General features: G+C 41.2%; 1 protein-coding gene across 2 annotated transcripts in view; it reads left to right on the plus strand.

Annotated features, from left to right (window-relative positions):
- The window catches only part of GSDME (gasdermin E), a 168,540-nt gene that overhangs the window by 27,016 nt on the left and 127,073 nt on the right, over positions 1 to 14,451 (plus strand). For both annotated transcript variants that reach the window (XR_012233379.1, XM_073581396.1), the window contains exon 3: positions 10,758 to 10,950. Coding sequence is in view for 1 of the 2 variants with exons in the window: in XM_073581396.1 (XP_073437497.1) it covers positions 10,758 to 10,950 (193 nt within the window). In the remaining variant the exon portion in view is untranslated. The remainder of the gene's footprint in view (positions 1 to 10,757; positions 10,951 to 14,451) is intronic.

The raw sequence follows: 14,451 nt of genomic DNA on the forward strand, positions 1-14,451 counted from the left end.
ACTCAGTGCACATAAATACAATTGGAATGTTTGTGTGATGGTGCAATATGTGAGCATTTGGAAGTCCCGCTTTAAATTTTGACCAGGGACCCACTTTGTCTAAAACCGGCCCTGTCTATTCCCTTCAGGCATTTAAAAACTGCTAATCTTCCTTCAGGCATTTTCCCATAGAATGTCGCTCAATACGTTGCAATAAAAGTCAGTAAAGGGCTTAAAATACGTTCTGGATATTCCTAGACATCTTTTTGAGCATTTTGTAACTATTTCCTCTTAAAAAATATTAAATTTTATTCAATGCTTAATGGATGTCAAAAACCTCAGAAACTCGCCTAAAAAATACTATAAAATAACTTTTTTTTTAAAAATAAGATTATTATTATTATTATTATTATTAAACAGTATTAACTTACAAAACTGAGACAAGGCGCACACAGTTTTAACATACCGTACAGATTTGAGACATACCTCTTATACACAACCCACCCCCCATTATCAAATTATAAATAATATAACCGTGGGTCCCTTACAATGTGACCTATAAATGTATTGTAGAAAAAAGGGAGAAACACACACAAAAAAAACAATTTTTAAGGGGGACAATATGAAACAAGATAAGACTTGTACAGCATAGAACTATGAACAGTCAGGCACATAGTACAAAATGAGCAATAGACATATTCATGAAACCTATTCATACTATAAAATAACCTTTACACATCAAATGAACAAAAAACTTTAATGATTTCAGGAAATGTTAGCGCAATGTTAGCAGAAACTCTTCAGGATAAGAAACTAGCAAGACAATGCCATAGACATTGGAGCAATTCCTGATTCGCCTTCTGCTTGAGAAACGGATGTTTTTGACCCCCGGAAAGAAAAATATTGTGAACATACCCAAACATTGACACAGTGAGATAATGCACTGTATTATAGTAACAAACAATGGTGATTATTGTCATCTACTAAGGCAGGTTGATTTTTGAGGTGACTAATTTGCATGTAAGAACCTTTTTGTATTTCTACATACCTATAGGGTTATCTATTGTTTCTTTCATGTCTTTGTTTACTTTCTTTGCTGAAGCTTATCCCCCTCTTTTTTGGAGGCCTGTTGCCCTGTCTTTTTAATTTTCCGATTTTTTTAATATATTCAATAAAGAATAATTTTTTAACAATTTTATATTTTCTGTTATCTTCATTTTCTTTCCACATGACATATATCATTGTGGAATATGTTGAGCACTGTATTATATTAGTAGAGCAAAAGTCAGTGAAGACCCTTCCAGGCATACTAGGGCAGCCTGCTATATTACCGTATCTATGCAATAAAAGGATCACATGAGATATTTAGGCTATGTGCACACGATGCGAATTTGTTGCGTTTCCGCAGCGTTTTTTTTTTCTGAGCGGAAATGCTCCAAAAAAGCAAAGGATTACTAAAGCAAGGTTAATCTTGAAGTGTTGTGCACATGATCCGGAATTTTCCGTCCTTATGTGTAGCGTTTTATTTTCCTCGTGATGTCAATTCTTTTTGTAGATCTGCAGCGTTTTTCACCCATTGACTTCCATTGAGTCAGTCAAATCTGCAGCAAAATGCAAGTTTGCGGATTTGACACTGCAGAATTGTCAAAGGAATTGATGTCAGAATGAGAGAGTGTGTGGGCAGAGAATATAGAATAGTGCCCATCTTGGTTGAAGCACATCAACAATGGAGTCCTAACCTATGGAGGTTGGACAAGGGAATGACATCACATTTTTTTTCTATTTAACCCCTTCACCCCCAAGGGTGGTTTGCACGTTCATGACCGGGCCAATTTTTACAATTCTGACCACTGTACCTTTATGAGGTCATAACTCTGGAACACTTCCATTGATCCCAGTGATTCTGACATTGTTTTCTCGTGACATATTGTACTTCATGTTAGTGGTAAAATTTCATTCAAATAACTTGCGTTTATTTGTGAAAAAAATGGAAATTTGGCAAAAATTTTGAAAATTTCGCAATTTTCCAACTTTGAATTTTTATGCCCTTAAATCACAGAGATACGGCACACAAAAAACTTGATAAGTAACATTTCCCACATGTTTACTTTACATCAGCACAATTTTGGAACCAAAATTTTTTTTTGTTAGGAAGTTATAAGGGTTAAAAGTTGACCAGCGATTTCTCATTTTTACAACACCATTTTATTTTTAGGACCACATCACATTTGAAGCCACTTTGAGGGGTCTATATGATAGAAAATACCCAAAAGTGACACTATTCTAAAAACTGAACCCCTTAAGGTGCTCAAAACCACATTCAAGAAGTTTATTAACCCATTAGGTGCGTCACAGGAATTTTTTTGAATATTTAAAAAGAAATGAACATCTAACTTTTTTCACAAAAAAAATACTTCAGGTTCAATTTTTTTTATTTTACCAAGGGTAACAGGAGAAATTAGACTGCAAAAGTTATTGTGCAATTTGTCCTGAGTACGCTGATACCTGATTTGTGGGGGGGAACGACTGTTTCGGCGCATGGCAGAGCTCAGAATGGAAGGAGCGCCGTTTGACTTTTTCAATGCAAAATTGGCTGGAATTCAGATCGGACGCCATGTCACGTTTGGAGAGTCCCTGATGTACCTAAACAGTGGAAACCCCCTACAAGTGACCCCATTTTGGAAACTAGACCCCCCAAGGAACTTATCTAGATATGTGGTGAGAACTTTGAACCCACAAGGGCTTTACAGAAGTTTATAACATACAGCCATACAATTAAAAAATCATATTTTTTCCACAAAAATGATCTTTTCACGCTCAATTCTTATTTTTCCAAGGGTAACAGGACCCTAAAAGTTATTGTGCAATTTGTCCTGAGTACGCTGATACCCCACATGTGGGGGTAAACCACTATTTGGGTGCATGGCAGAGCTCGGAAGGGAAGCAGCGCCATTTGACGTTTTTGGCTGGAATTGAGATCGGACACCATGTCGCATTTGGAAAACCCCTGATGTACCAAAACAGTGGAAATCCCCACAAATGACACCATTTTGGAAACTAGACCCCCTAAGGAACTTATCTAGATGTGTGGTGAGAACTTTGAACCCCCATGGGCTTCACAGAAGTTTATAACATAAAGCCATACAGTTAAAAAATCATATTTTTTCCACAAAAATGATCTTTTCACCCTCAATTCTTATTTTTCCAAGGGTAACAGGACCGTAAAAGTTATTGTGCAATTTGTTCTGAGTACGCTGATACCCCACATGTGGGGGTAAACCACTATTTGGGCGCATGGCAGAGCTCGGAAGGGAAGCAGCGCCATTTGACGTTTTTGGCTGGAATTGAGATCGGACACCATGTCGCGTTTGGAAAACTCCTGATGTACCAAAACAGTGGAAACCCCCCACAAATGACACCATTTTGGAAACTAGACCCCCTAAGGAACTTATCTAGATGTGTGGTGAGCACTTTGACCCCCCCAGTGCTTCACAGAAGTTTATAATGCCCGGGCGTGAAAATAAATAATTCGTATTTTTTCCACAAACATGATCTTTTAGTCACCATTTTTTTATTTTCCCAAGGGTACCAGGAGAAATTGGACCCCAAAAGTTGTTGTCCAATTTGTCCTGAGTATGCTGATACCCCATATGTGGGAGAAAACTACTGTATGGGCACACGTCGGGGCTCGGAAGGGAAGTAGTGACGTTTTGGAATGCAGACTTTGATGGAATGGTCTGCGGGTGTCATGTTGCCTTTGGAGAGCCCCTAATGTACCTAAACAGTGGAAACCCCCCACAAATGACACCATTTTGTAAACTAGACCCCCCAAGGAACTTATCTAGATGTGTGGTGAGCACTTTGACCCCCCCAGTGCTTCACAGAAGTTTATAACGCTCGGGCGTGAAAATAAAAAATTCGTATTTTTTCCACAAACATGATCTTTTAGTCACCATTTTTTTATTTTCCCAAGGGTACCAGGAGAAATTGAACCCCAAAAGTTGTTGTCCAATTTGTCCTGAGTATGCTGATACCCCATATGTGGGTGAAAACTACTGTATGGGCACACGTCGGGGCTCGGAAGGGAAGTAGTGACGTTTTGGTATGCAGACTTTGATGGAATGGTCTGCGGGTGTCATGTTGCCTTTGGAGAGCCCCTAATGTACCTAAACAGTGGAAACCCCCCACAAATGACCCCATTTTGAAAACTAGACCCACTAAGGAACTTATCTAGATGTGAGGTGAGCACTTTGAACCCCCAAGGTCTTCACAGAAGTTTATAATGCCAGGGCATGAAAATAAAAAAATCGTATTTTTTCCAGAAACATGATCAATTAGTCCGCAATTTTTTCATTTTCCCAAGGGTAACAGGAGAAATTGGACCCCAAAAGTTGTTGTCCAATTTGGCCTGAGTACGCTGACACCCCATATGTGGGAGAAAACTACTGTATGGACACACGTCGGGGCTCGGAAGGGAAGCAGTGACGTTTTGGAATGCAGACTTTGATGGAATGGTCTGCGGGTGTCATGTGCGTTTGGAGAGCCCCTGATGTACCTAAACTATTGAAACTCCCCACAAGTGACCCCATTTTGGACACTAGACCCCCCACGGAACTTATCTAGATGTGTGGTGAGCACTTTGAACCCCCAAGTGCTTCACAGAAGTTTATAACACTCGGACGTGAAAATAAAAAAATAATTTTTTTCCACAAAAATGATATTTTTGCCCCCAATTTTTTATTTTCCTAAGGGTAACAGGAGAAATTGGACCCCAAAAATTGTTTTGCAATTTGTCCTGAGTAGGCTGATACCCTACATGTGGGGGTAAAACACTGTTTGGGCGCATGGCAGAGCTTGGAAGGGAAGGAGCACCATTTGACTTTTTCAACTCAGAATTGGCTGGAATTGAGATCAGACGCCATGTTGCATTTGGAGAGCCCCTGATGTGCCCAAACAGTGGAAACCCCCAATTATAACTCCAGCCCTAACCCCAACACACCCCTAACCCTAATCTGAGCCCTAACCCTAACCCTAGCCCTAACCCTAGCCCTAACCCTAGCCCTAACCCTAAGGCTGTGTGCACACGCTGCGGATTTTGCTGCGGTTCCGCAGCGGTTTTGGCTGCTGCGGACCCCAGTACCATGATTCCCTATGGGAATCAAAAACCGCAGTGCAGACGGTGCGGAATTTTCCGCGCGGATTATCTGCGGTTTTCAATCCGCAGAAAGAATTGACATGTCAATTCTTTCTGCGGATTCTCCTGCGGTTTGCCATCTCCTCTATTGAGGAGATGAAAAACCGCAGGACAAAACCGCAGAGCAATCTGCAGGTAAAACCGCAGGTCTTTTGACCTGCGGTTTCACCTGCGGATTTTACAAAATCCGCGCGGATGAATCCGCACCTAATCCGCAGCGTGTGCACACAGCCTTACCCTAACGGGAAAATGGAGATAAATACTTTTTTTTTGTTTTATTATTTTTCCCTAACTAAGGGGGTGATAACGGGGGGTTGATTTACTATTTATGGCGGTTTTTATTTTTGGCGGCTGTCACACGCTAAAAGACGCTTTTTATTGTAAAAATAGTTTTTGCATCACCACATTTTGAGAGCTATAATTTTTCCGTATTTTGACCCACTGAGTCATGTGAGGTCTTATTTTTTGCGGGATGAGTTGACGTTTTTATTGGTACCATTTTCGGGCACGTGACATTTTTTGATCGCTTTTTATTCCTATTTTTGGGACGCAGAATGAACAAAAACCAGCGTTTCATGAATTTCTTTTGGGGGGGTGCGTTTACACCGTTCTGCGTGCGGTAAAATTGATAAGGCGGTTTTATTCTTCGGGTCAGTACGGTTACAGCGATACCTCATTTAGGTCGTTTTTTTATGTTTTTGTCGGTTTTATGCAATGAAAACTATTTTATATAAAAAATAATTATTTTTGCATCGCTTTATTCTGTGAGCTATAACTTTTTTATTTTTTCGCTGATGATGCTGTGTGGTGGCTCGTTTTTTGCGGGACAAGATGACGTTTTCAGCGGTACCATGGATATTTATATGCGTCTTTTTGATCGCGCGTTATTATACTTTTTGTTTGGCGGTATGATAATAAATCATTATTTTTTGCTTCGTTTTTTATTTTTATTTTTTAAGGGGTTCGCTAAAAGGGTTAACTAATGGGACAGTTTTATAGGGCGGGTCATTACGGACGCGGCGATACCTAATATGTGTACTTTTATTGGGTTTTTTTTTTTATTATTTTCAAAAAATGAATTTATTGGGGAATATTTTTTTTTTTTTTTTACTAATTTATTTGGCGATTTTTTTAAATTTATTTTTACATTTTTTTTAATTTTTTTTTTACTTTATTACATAGTCCCAGGTGGGACATCACTGTCCTGTGACAGATCGCTGATCTGTCACATCACAGATCACTGTGACAGATCAGCAATCTGTCACAGGCATTGAAGCAGACTTCCTCTTGCCTGCGCTTTGCAGGCACTGAGGAAGCCAGCTTCCTCAGGTCCCCGAAGGCCCCCGTCGCCATCTTGGATTCGGGGGCCTGGAGGATAGGAGCCCCCCGCAGCAGCGCTGCACATTGCGCTGCCGTGGGGGGCTCAGGGAAGCATGGAGGGAGCCCCCTCCCTGCCGATGCTTCCCTTTAACTCCCGGTACACCGCGATCATGTTTGATCGCGGTGTGCAAGGGTTTAACGTGTCGGGGGCGGTCCGTGACCGCCCCTGACACATAGTGCCGGGTGTCAGCTGTGATAATCAGCTGACACCCGGCCGCGATCAGCGGCGCTCACCACGTGGGCGCCGCTGATCGCGGTAGACGTACTATCCCGTCCACAGTCATACGGGCCCGGGTACCGTGGACGGGATAGTACGTCGGATGTCAGGAAGGGGTTAATATATCTTTATTTAGCTGACAAATCCTCATATATATCCGCATGTAAATCCACATCAAAAACGCATAAAATCCGCACAAAAAGTCGCGGAATTTACACTGCGTTTTTCTGCCAAGTGATGCAGAAATTTCTGCAAGCAAATCCACAACATGCGCACATAGCCTTACAGTTTGTAGCATAAAAAAAAACTTATTAAAGCTTTTATAAAAAAAAAAATGTGTCCCTCACAAAAATCCCAGTATTCATAAATAAAAAATGGTTTACGGCAATTTGGAAAAAATAGATGTTCCCCAAAAAAGACACAACTGGGAATCGCTGCTTCCATAATGATTTTTACTATTAAACTATATCAATTTATTAATTTTAATCACACACAGTGAATGCTGTATACAGGGTATGAAAAACATTGCCAGAATTGCTGTTTTTGGTTGACTCCCCTCACCAAAACTAAAATAAAAAGTGATCAAAAAGTTGTGTGTGTATGCATATATAGATAGATGGATATACCGTGGGGGAAATAAGTATTTGATCCCTTGCTGATTTTGTAAGTTTTCCCACTGACCAAGACATGAGCAGTCTATAATTTTAAGGGTGGGTCGATTGTAACATTGAGAGATAGAATATCAAAAATAAAATCCAGAAAATCACATTGTATAAATTATTTAAATTTATTTGCATTTTGCAGTGAGAAATAAGTATTTGATCCCTCTGGCAAACAAGACTTAATACTTGGTGGCAAAACCCTTGTTGGCAAGCACAGCAGTCAGACTTTTTTTTGTAGTTGATGATGAGGTTTGCGCACATGTCAGGAGGAATTTTGGTCCACTGCTCTCTGCAGATCATCTCTAAATCATTAAGATTTTGAGGCTGTCACTTGGCAACTCGGAGCTTCAACTCCCGCCATAAGTTTTCTATGGGATTAAGGTCTGGAGACTGGCTAGGCCACTCCATGACCTTATTGCACTTCTTTTGGAGCCACACTTTTGTTGCCTTGGTTGTATGTTTTGGGTCATTGTCTTGCTGGAAGACCCAGCCACGACCCATTTTTAGTGTCCTGGCGGAGGGAAGGAGGTTGTCACACCGGATTTTATGGTACATGGCTCCATCCATTCTCCCATTAATGCGGTGAAGTAGTCCTGTGCCCTTAGCAGAGAAACACCCCCAAAACATAATGTTTCCACCTCCATGCTTGAGAGTGGGACGGTTTTCTTTGGGTCATAGGCAGCATTTCTCTTCCTCCAAACACGGCGAGTTGAGTTAATGCCAAAGAGCTCAATTTTTGTCTCATCTGACCACAGCACCTTCTCCCAGTCACTCACAGAATCATCCAGGTGTTCCTTGGCAGACCTCAAACGGGCCTGCACATGTGCCTTCTTGCGCAGGGGGACCTTGCGGGCACTGCAGGATTTTAAACCTTTATGGCGTAATGAGTTACCAATGGTTTTCTTGGTGAATGTGGTCCCAGCTGCCTTGAGATCATCACCTTCCTCATGATCAAGGATACCCCACGAGGTGAGATTCTATGATTCTATGCATGGTGCCCCAGATCGATGTCGATTGACAGTCATTTTGTATTTCTTCCATTTTCTTACTATTGCACCAACAGTTGTCTCCTTCTTACCCAGTGGCTTACTTATGGTTTTGTAGCCCATTCCAGCTTTGTGAAGTACTATGATCTTGTCCCTTATGGATATAATGTTATTCTCGGGCTTACTGTGCGCTGCTTGACCAGGATAAAATCACCACAACGTGAGAAATTTAACCATTTAATTCCCAACGCGTTTCAAAGTGTGAACCACTTCTTCTTCAGGGGATGATTATGTCATCCCCTGAAGAAGAAGTGGTTCACACTTTGAAACGCGTTGGAAATTAAATCATTAAATTTCTCACGTTGTGGTGATTTTATCCTGGTCAAGCAGCGCACAGTAAGCCCGAGAATAACATTATATCCATAAGGATTCATATTGGCGGTCACACAGTGGACCTTCGGGCGTGCAGCAGGCTGACGGCGGGTTTATATGCCTATACCTTTCCTGGAAAGGGTGAGTAGACTTCTGCTATATCTATTCAATTGTCCACCAGATAAGACCCTATTGCGCTTTTCTGTTTCCCAGTTTTAGTATAATGATCTTGTCCCTGATATCCTTAGAAAACTCTTTGGTCTTGCCCATGTTGTAGAGGTTAGAGTCTGACTGATTAATTGAGTCTGGACAGGAGTCTTTTATAAAGGTGACTATGTAAGACAGCTGTCTTTAATACAGGTAGTTTAGGAGCGTCTAACTTGTCTGTAGGAGCCAGAACTCTTAATGGTTGGTAGGGGATCCAATACTTATTTCTGACTGCAAAATGCAAATAAATTTATAATTTATACAGTGTGATTTTCTGGATTTTATTTTTGATATTCTGTCTCCCAATGTTAAAATTAACCTACCCTTAATATTACGGACTCTTCATGTCTTTGTCAGTGGGCAAACTTACAAAATCAGCAAGGGATCAAATAATTATTTCCACCACTTTATATATATCCTAAAATGGTAAAAATAAAATTAGAGCTCGTTACAAGCCATCACACAACTCTGTAAAAGAGTCTTAAGAGTAACACCCCAAAAAATAAACAATTATTCTTTTAGTAATGATTTTCATGTGCAAAAGTACCACAATTAAATATAAAAAAAAATCATAATTCCTATAATCATATCAACCTGTATTGCCAAACTGTATAATTATTTATCCAGCACAATGATGTGTATAGTGAGGTATACGTCCAGAGATAGTTGTGACATATATTCTGGACAGAGGGCTGTGATGTCAGCATAGAGCAGTGGTCTCCAACCTTTCTGACCTTGAGAGCCACATTCAGCACTGAGAGAGGGGCACGAGCCACATCCAGCTCCCATCTCCTTCAAAGTAGTGTCAACCAAAGCCCCCATTACAGGTATAATGAATAATGATAACCAAAGCTTTTCCACAGAAATTACTCCAAAGCAGTATACTGAGATCCAGGGGTTCCCATAATACCTCCATTCAGTATTCTCCCATCAAGGACTCCCAACACATTGTCACATCCAGCTTTGAGCACCTCCTCTAACAGGTAGTACCATCCTCCAGCGTACCATACCTAAAATATCTCTAAACCCCTAAGACCAGTAAATGTGCATCCACATCTACACTTCGGTGCAGGGCTACTCACAAAACTCACCATTTTGAGATGTACTCTTCACACCTGTTTGCTAGACCTGGACCTAATGCACCAAGCTGGCAGACAGTCGCGAGCCACAATTCATGGGACCACGAGCCACATGTGGCTCCCGAGCTACAGGTTGGGGACCCCTAGCATAGGGTATAGCATTCTTCAGGTAAATTGGATGTTTTTTCGTTTTGTTTTTTATAACAGAAATCATGCATACAAGGATAGGGGATAAAGAGCCATGTATACCAGGACAGCGGCATGGGAACCATGCATACAGGGACGGGGGAGCCATACATACCAGGACAGCAACGGCGGATCCATGCATACCAGGACAGCGACAGGGGAGTCATGGATACAGTGACAGGGACGGGAGAGCCATACATACAAGGACAGGGATGAGGGAGCCATGCATACAAGGACAGGGACAGGAGAGCCATGCATACAAGGACAGGGACGGGGGAGCCATGCATACAGGGACAGGATGGGGGAGCCATGCATACAGGATAGGGATGAGGGGGACAATGCATACCTGGCTTATACTCAAGTCAATAAGCTTACCCAGTTTTTTGTGGCAAAATTAGGTGCCTCGGCTTATACCCGAGTATATATGGTAGTCTTTTAAGGCTGCTTTTTTTCACCTGTCTTGTTGAACACCTACTTTCTTGTATTCTCTTCTAGTTGTAGTTGAATCGGAATTTGTGAATTACGAAGGAAAATACGGCGATGTCATACAGGGAAATGTTGATGCCGATTTTGTCACAATTCATGGCAATGTCACTGGGACTGAAAGAGTGGAAAGTCAGTCTTCTTTTGGAACCCTAAGAAAGCAAGAGGTTGACATGCAGCATCTTATGAAGGACGTACAAGACAGGTAACAAGAGTTACACCTGATTCATGGTGAAAATTGTACTTCCTTTTTACAATAATTCTGCACATTATTCATTTTATTTTAATAGTTAGATCATTTACACTTGATCTAGCAATGCAATATAATTTTTCCTTATTTCGGCCAACAGATTCAAGTTATGTTATCAATTTTACCACACGCAGAACAGTATTAACCACTTTCCGACATCGGGTGTAATAGTACGCTGATGTCGGACTCGCTCCCTTTGATGTGTGCTCCGGCGTTGAGCCCACTTCTTTTCTGGGATATGTCAGCTGTTTTGAACAGCTGACATGTGCCCGCAATAGCCGCTGGTGGAATCGCGATCCACCCTCGGCTATTAACTAGTTAAATCCCGCTGTCAAACGCTGACCACGGCATTTAAATGGCGCTTCCAGCAATTGCGCCGGAAATACGCACATCGGTGACCCGCGTCACGTAATCGCGGGTCACCGGTGTGTCGGCATGACAACCCGAGGTCTTTTGCAACTTCGCCGCACTTGGAATTTTTTCCCATTTTCTAGTACACGACATGGTAAAACCAATGGTGTCTTTCAAAAGTACAGCTCGTCCTGCAAAAAATAAGCCCCCACATGGCCATATTGATGGAAAAGTAAAAAAGTTATGGCTCTGGGAAGAAGGGGAGCTAAAATGAAACCGCAAAACCGAAAAAAGCTTTGGGGTTTAAGGGGTTAAAAAAGTCCTGAATTGCTGAATTTGTTCAATATGCCTCCCAAAAATTGGAGTAGAAAGCGATCAAAAAATATCATGTGCCTGAAAATGGTACCAATAAAAACGTCAGCTCATCCCTCAAAAAACAAGCAGACACATGACTCTGGCGGCAAAAATATGGAAAAATTATAGCTCTCAAAATATGGTGATGCAATAAAAAGTGTCTTTTAGTGTGTGACAGCAGCCAAACATAAAAACCCAATATAAATCTGGTATCGCTGTAATTGCACCGACCTGAAGAATAAAGTCGCCTAAACACTTATACTGCAAGAGAAATGGTGTAAAAAATAAAAGAAAACAATTTTTCACCTGCTGTTGATTTTTTTTTTCTGCCTTCCAAAGATTGCAGTTGGGGTCGGGGGACATTTATCTTGCGCTCTGCGCTGAGCGCTTACACCGGGGTTTCCGTGTATATCTCTGAAATACAAGATTCAGACGGAACCTCTGGCAGAAGATTCGCTATAATGAGGCAGAAGGAGACACTGTGGATGTCGTCTGACCTGTGATCCGTCTTTTTAGGATTTCATAAAAGCGCCGCCGGCCACAGTTTTGTGCACTTCTGAAAAGAGGGAGACCGCTGAACAAAGGCCAGACGAAGTACAGAGTAACTCTGCTGCCTCATTCTAGTGAATGGATCCCTCATGGGTTTCATCTGAATCACGTCACTCACAGATTTATATGGAAACCCCAAAGTAAGTGGTCAGCATAGAGCGCCAGATAACTGTTATCCAAAACGTTATGTAAAATGTTCCCAATAAAGCTTCAACTCAATCCATAAAAAAAGCAAGTCCCCACTCAGTTCTGTCATCTGTTAACTGAGATATAGGGGGTTTCCACGTTAGTGGTAGTGCAAACACTGTGGAAAAGAGAAATGGCTCCTCACCCGCCAAAAGATATTCATCAAATTCTCTGCTCTCAAATCCAAATGCCCCCCTCTCTTATTAGCCCCACTGTGTGCCTAAACCACATATTGCGTCCACGAATGGCATTTCTGAAACGATGAGAGCCTGCCTAACTTAAGAGTGCATGCTTACAGAAGCACGGCTGGGCATAACGTACTGGTCACTACAACGTACTGGTCACTACAACGGCAGTTTGCAATTTTCACTTGGCAACATTCGTTGCTGCTTGTTTCTGGAAAACACCCATGGAGTCAATATCACCACTATACCTGCAGATAAATTCCCCAAGGGGTATAGTTTCCCAAATGGGGTCACTTGAGGGGGGATTCTGCTCTTCTAACAATAAGAGGCTCTTTGTATGGAGTCTGCAAACTGTTCTAGGAAAATCTGCTATTTTGGTGCTATTTTTACCCAGTTCTTGTGTGAAAATGTAAAATCTGGGGCTAAAAATTTTGTTGGTAAAAATGTAGTTATTTTTTCTTCATTGCCCAATGGTATAAAATTCTGTGAGACACCCTTGGTGTCAATATGATCACTGCACCCCTAGATGAATTCATTGAGAAATGTAGTTTGTAAAATGGGGTCATTTATGTTGGGTTCTGCTGTTCTGGAACCTGATGAGCTCTCCCAGTGGGTCATGCACCTGCAAACCATAACAGTAAAATCTGGCACTCCTTGCCTTCTGAGCTTTGCACTGTGCCTGAAAAATATTTCCTGATTACATGTAGGGTATTGGCGCACTCAGAAAAAAATAGACCTCAGTTTGTTGTAAAAAAAAATCTTATTAGCCCGTAGAAAATTAAAAACTTGGGGCTAAAATAACATTTTAGTGGTAAAAATGTAATATGTTTTTTCTTCTCCGCTCAGTGGTATAAAATTTTGTCAGGCACATGTAGTGTCAATATGATCACTGCATTACTAGATGAATTCATTGGGGAGTGTAATTTGTAAAATGAGTTCACATATAGGAGATTTCTGTTCTGGCACCTCAGGGGCTCTGCCAATGTGACATGGCACACCCAAACCATTCCAGCAAAATCTGAACTTCCATATGGTGCCTTTTCCCTTCTGAACTTTGCAGTGTGCCTCAAAAATAGTATTCCCCCACATATGGGGTATCAGCGTACTCAGGAGAAATTGCACAACAAACAATTTCTCCTGTTATCCTAATGAAAATGCAAAATTTAGGGCCAAAATAACATTTTTTTTGTGGGTGAAAATGTGATTTTATTATTTTCACACATCAAAATATGTTCCTTGAGTGGTCTAGTTTCCAAAATGGGGTCATTTGTGGGGGGTTTCCACTGTTTAGGCACATTAGGGTCTCTCCAAATTGGACATGACGACCGCTAATGATTCCAGGAAATTTTACATTCAAAAAGTCAAATGACGCTCCTTCCCTTCCGCGCCGAGCCGTGCGAACAAACAGTATTTTTCTCCCTCATATTGGGTATTGGCGTACTCAGGAGAAATTGCACAGCAAATTGTATGGTGCAATTTCTCTTGTTACCCTTAAGAAAATGCAGTATTTTGTACTAAAAACATTTATGGGGAAAATTTTATTTTATTTTTTTTTTTCATTTTTACAGCTCAACTTTATAAACTTCTGTGAAGCACCTGAGGGTTTGTTGCACTCACCACACATCTAGATCAGTTCCCTGAGGGTTCTAGTTTCCAAAATGGTGTCACTTGTGGGGGATTTTCATTGTTTAGGTACATCAGAGGCTCTCTTAAAGCGACATGGCATCCGCCAATCGTTCTAGCAAATTTTGCATTCAAAAAGTCAACTGGCCCTCCTTGCTTTGCCATGCGCCCAAACATTTTTCTCCCTCACATGGGGTATCAACATGCT

This window comes from Dendrobates tinctorius, unplaced genomic scaffold, assembly GCF_039654945.1.
Source record: "Dendrobates tinctorius isolate UK_male_01 unplaced genomic scaffold, ASM3965494v1 ptg000070l, whole genome shotgun sequence".
Taxonomy (NCBI): Eukaryota; Metazoa; Chordata; class Amphibia; order Anura; family Dendrobatidae; genus Dendrobates; species Dendrobates tinctorius.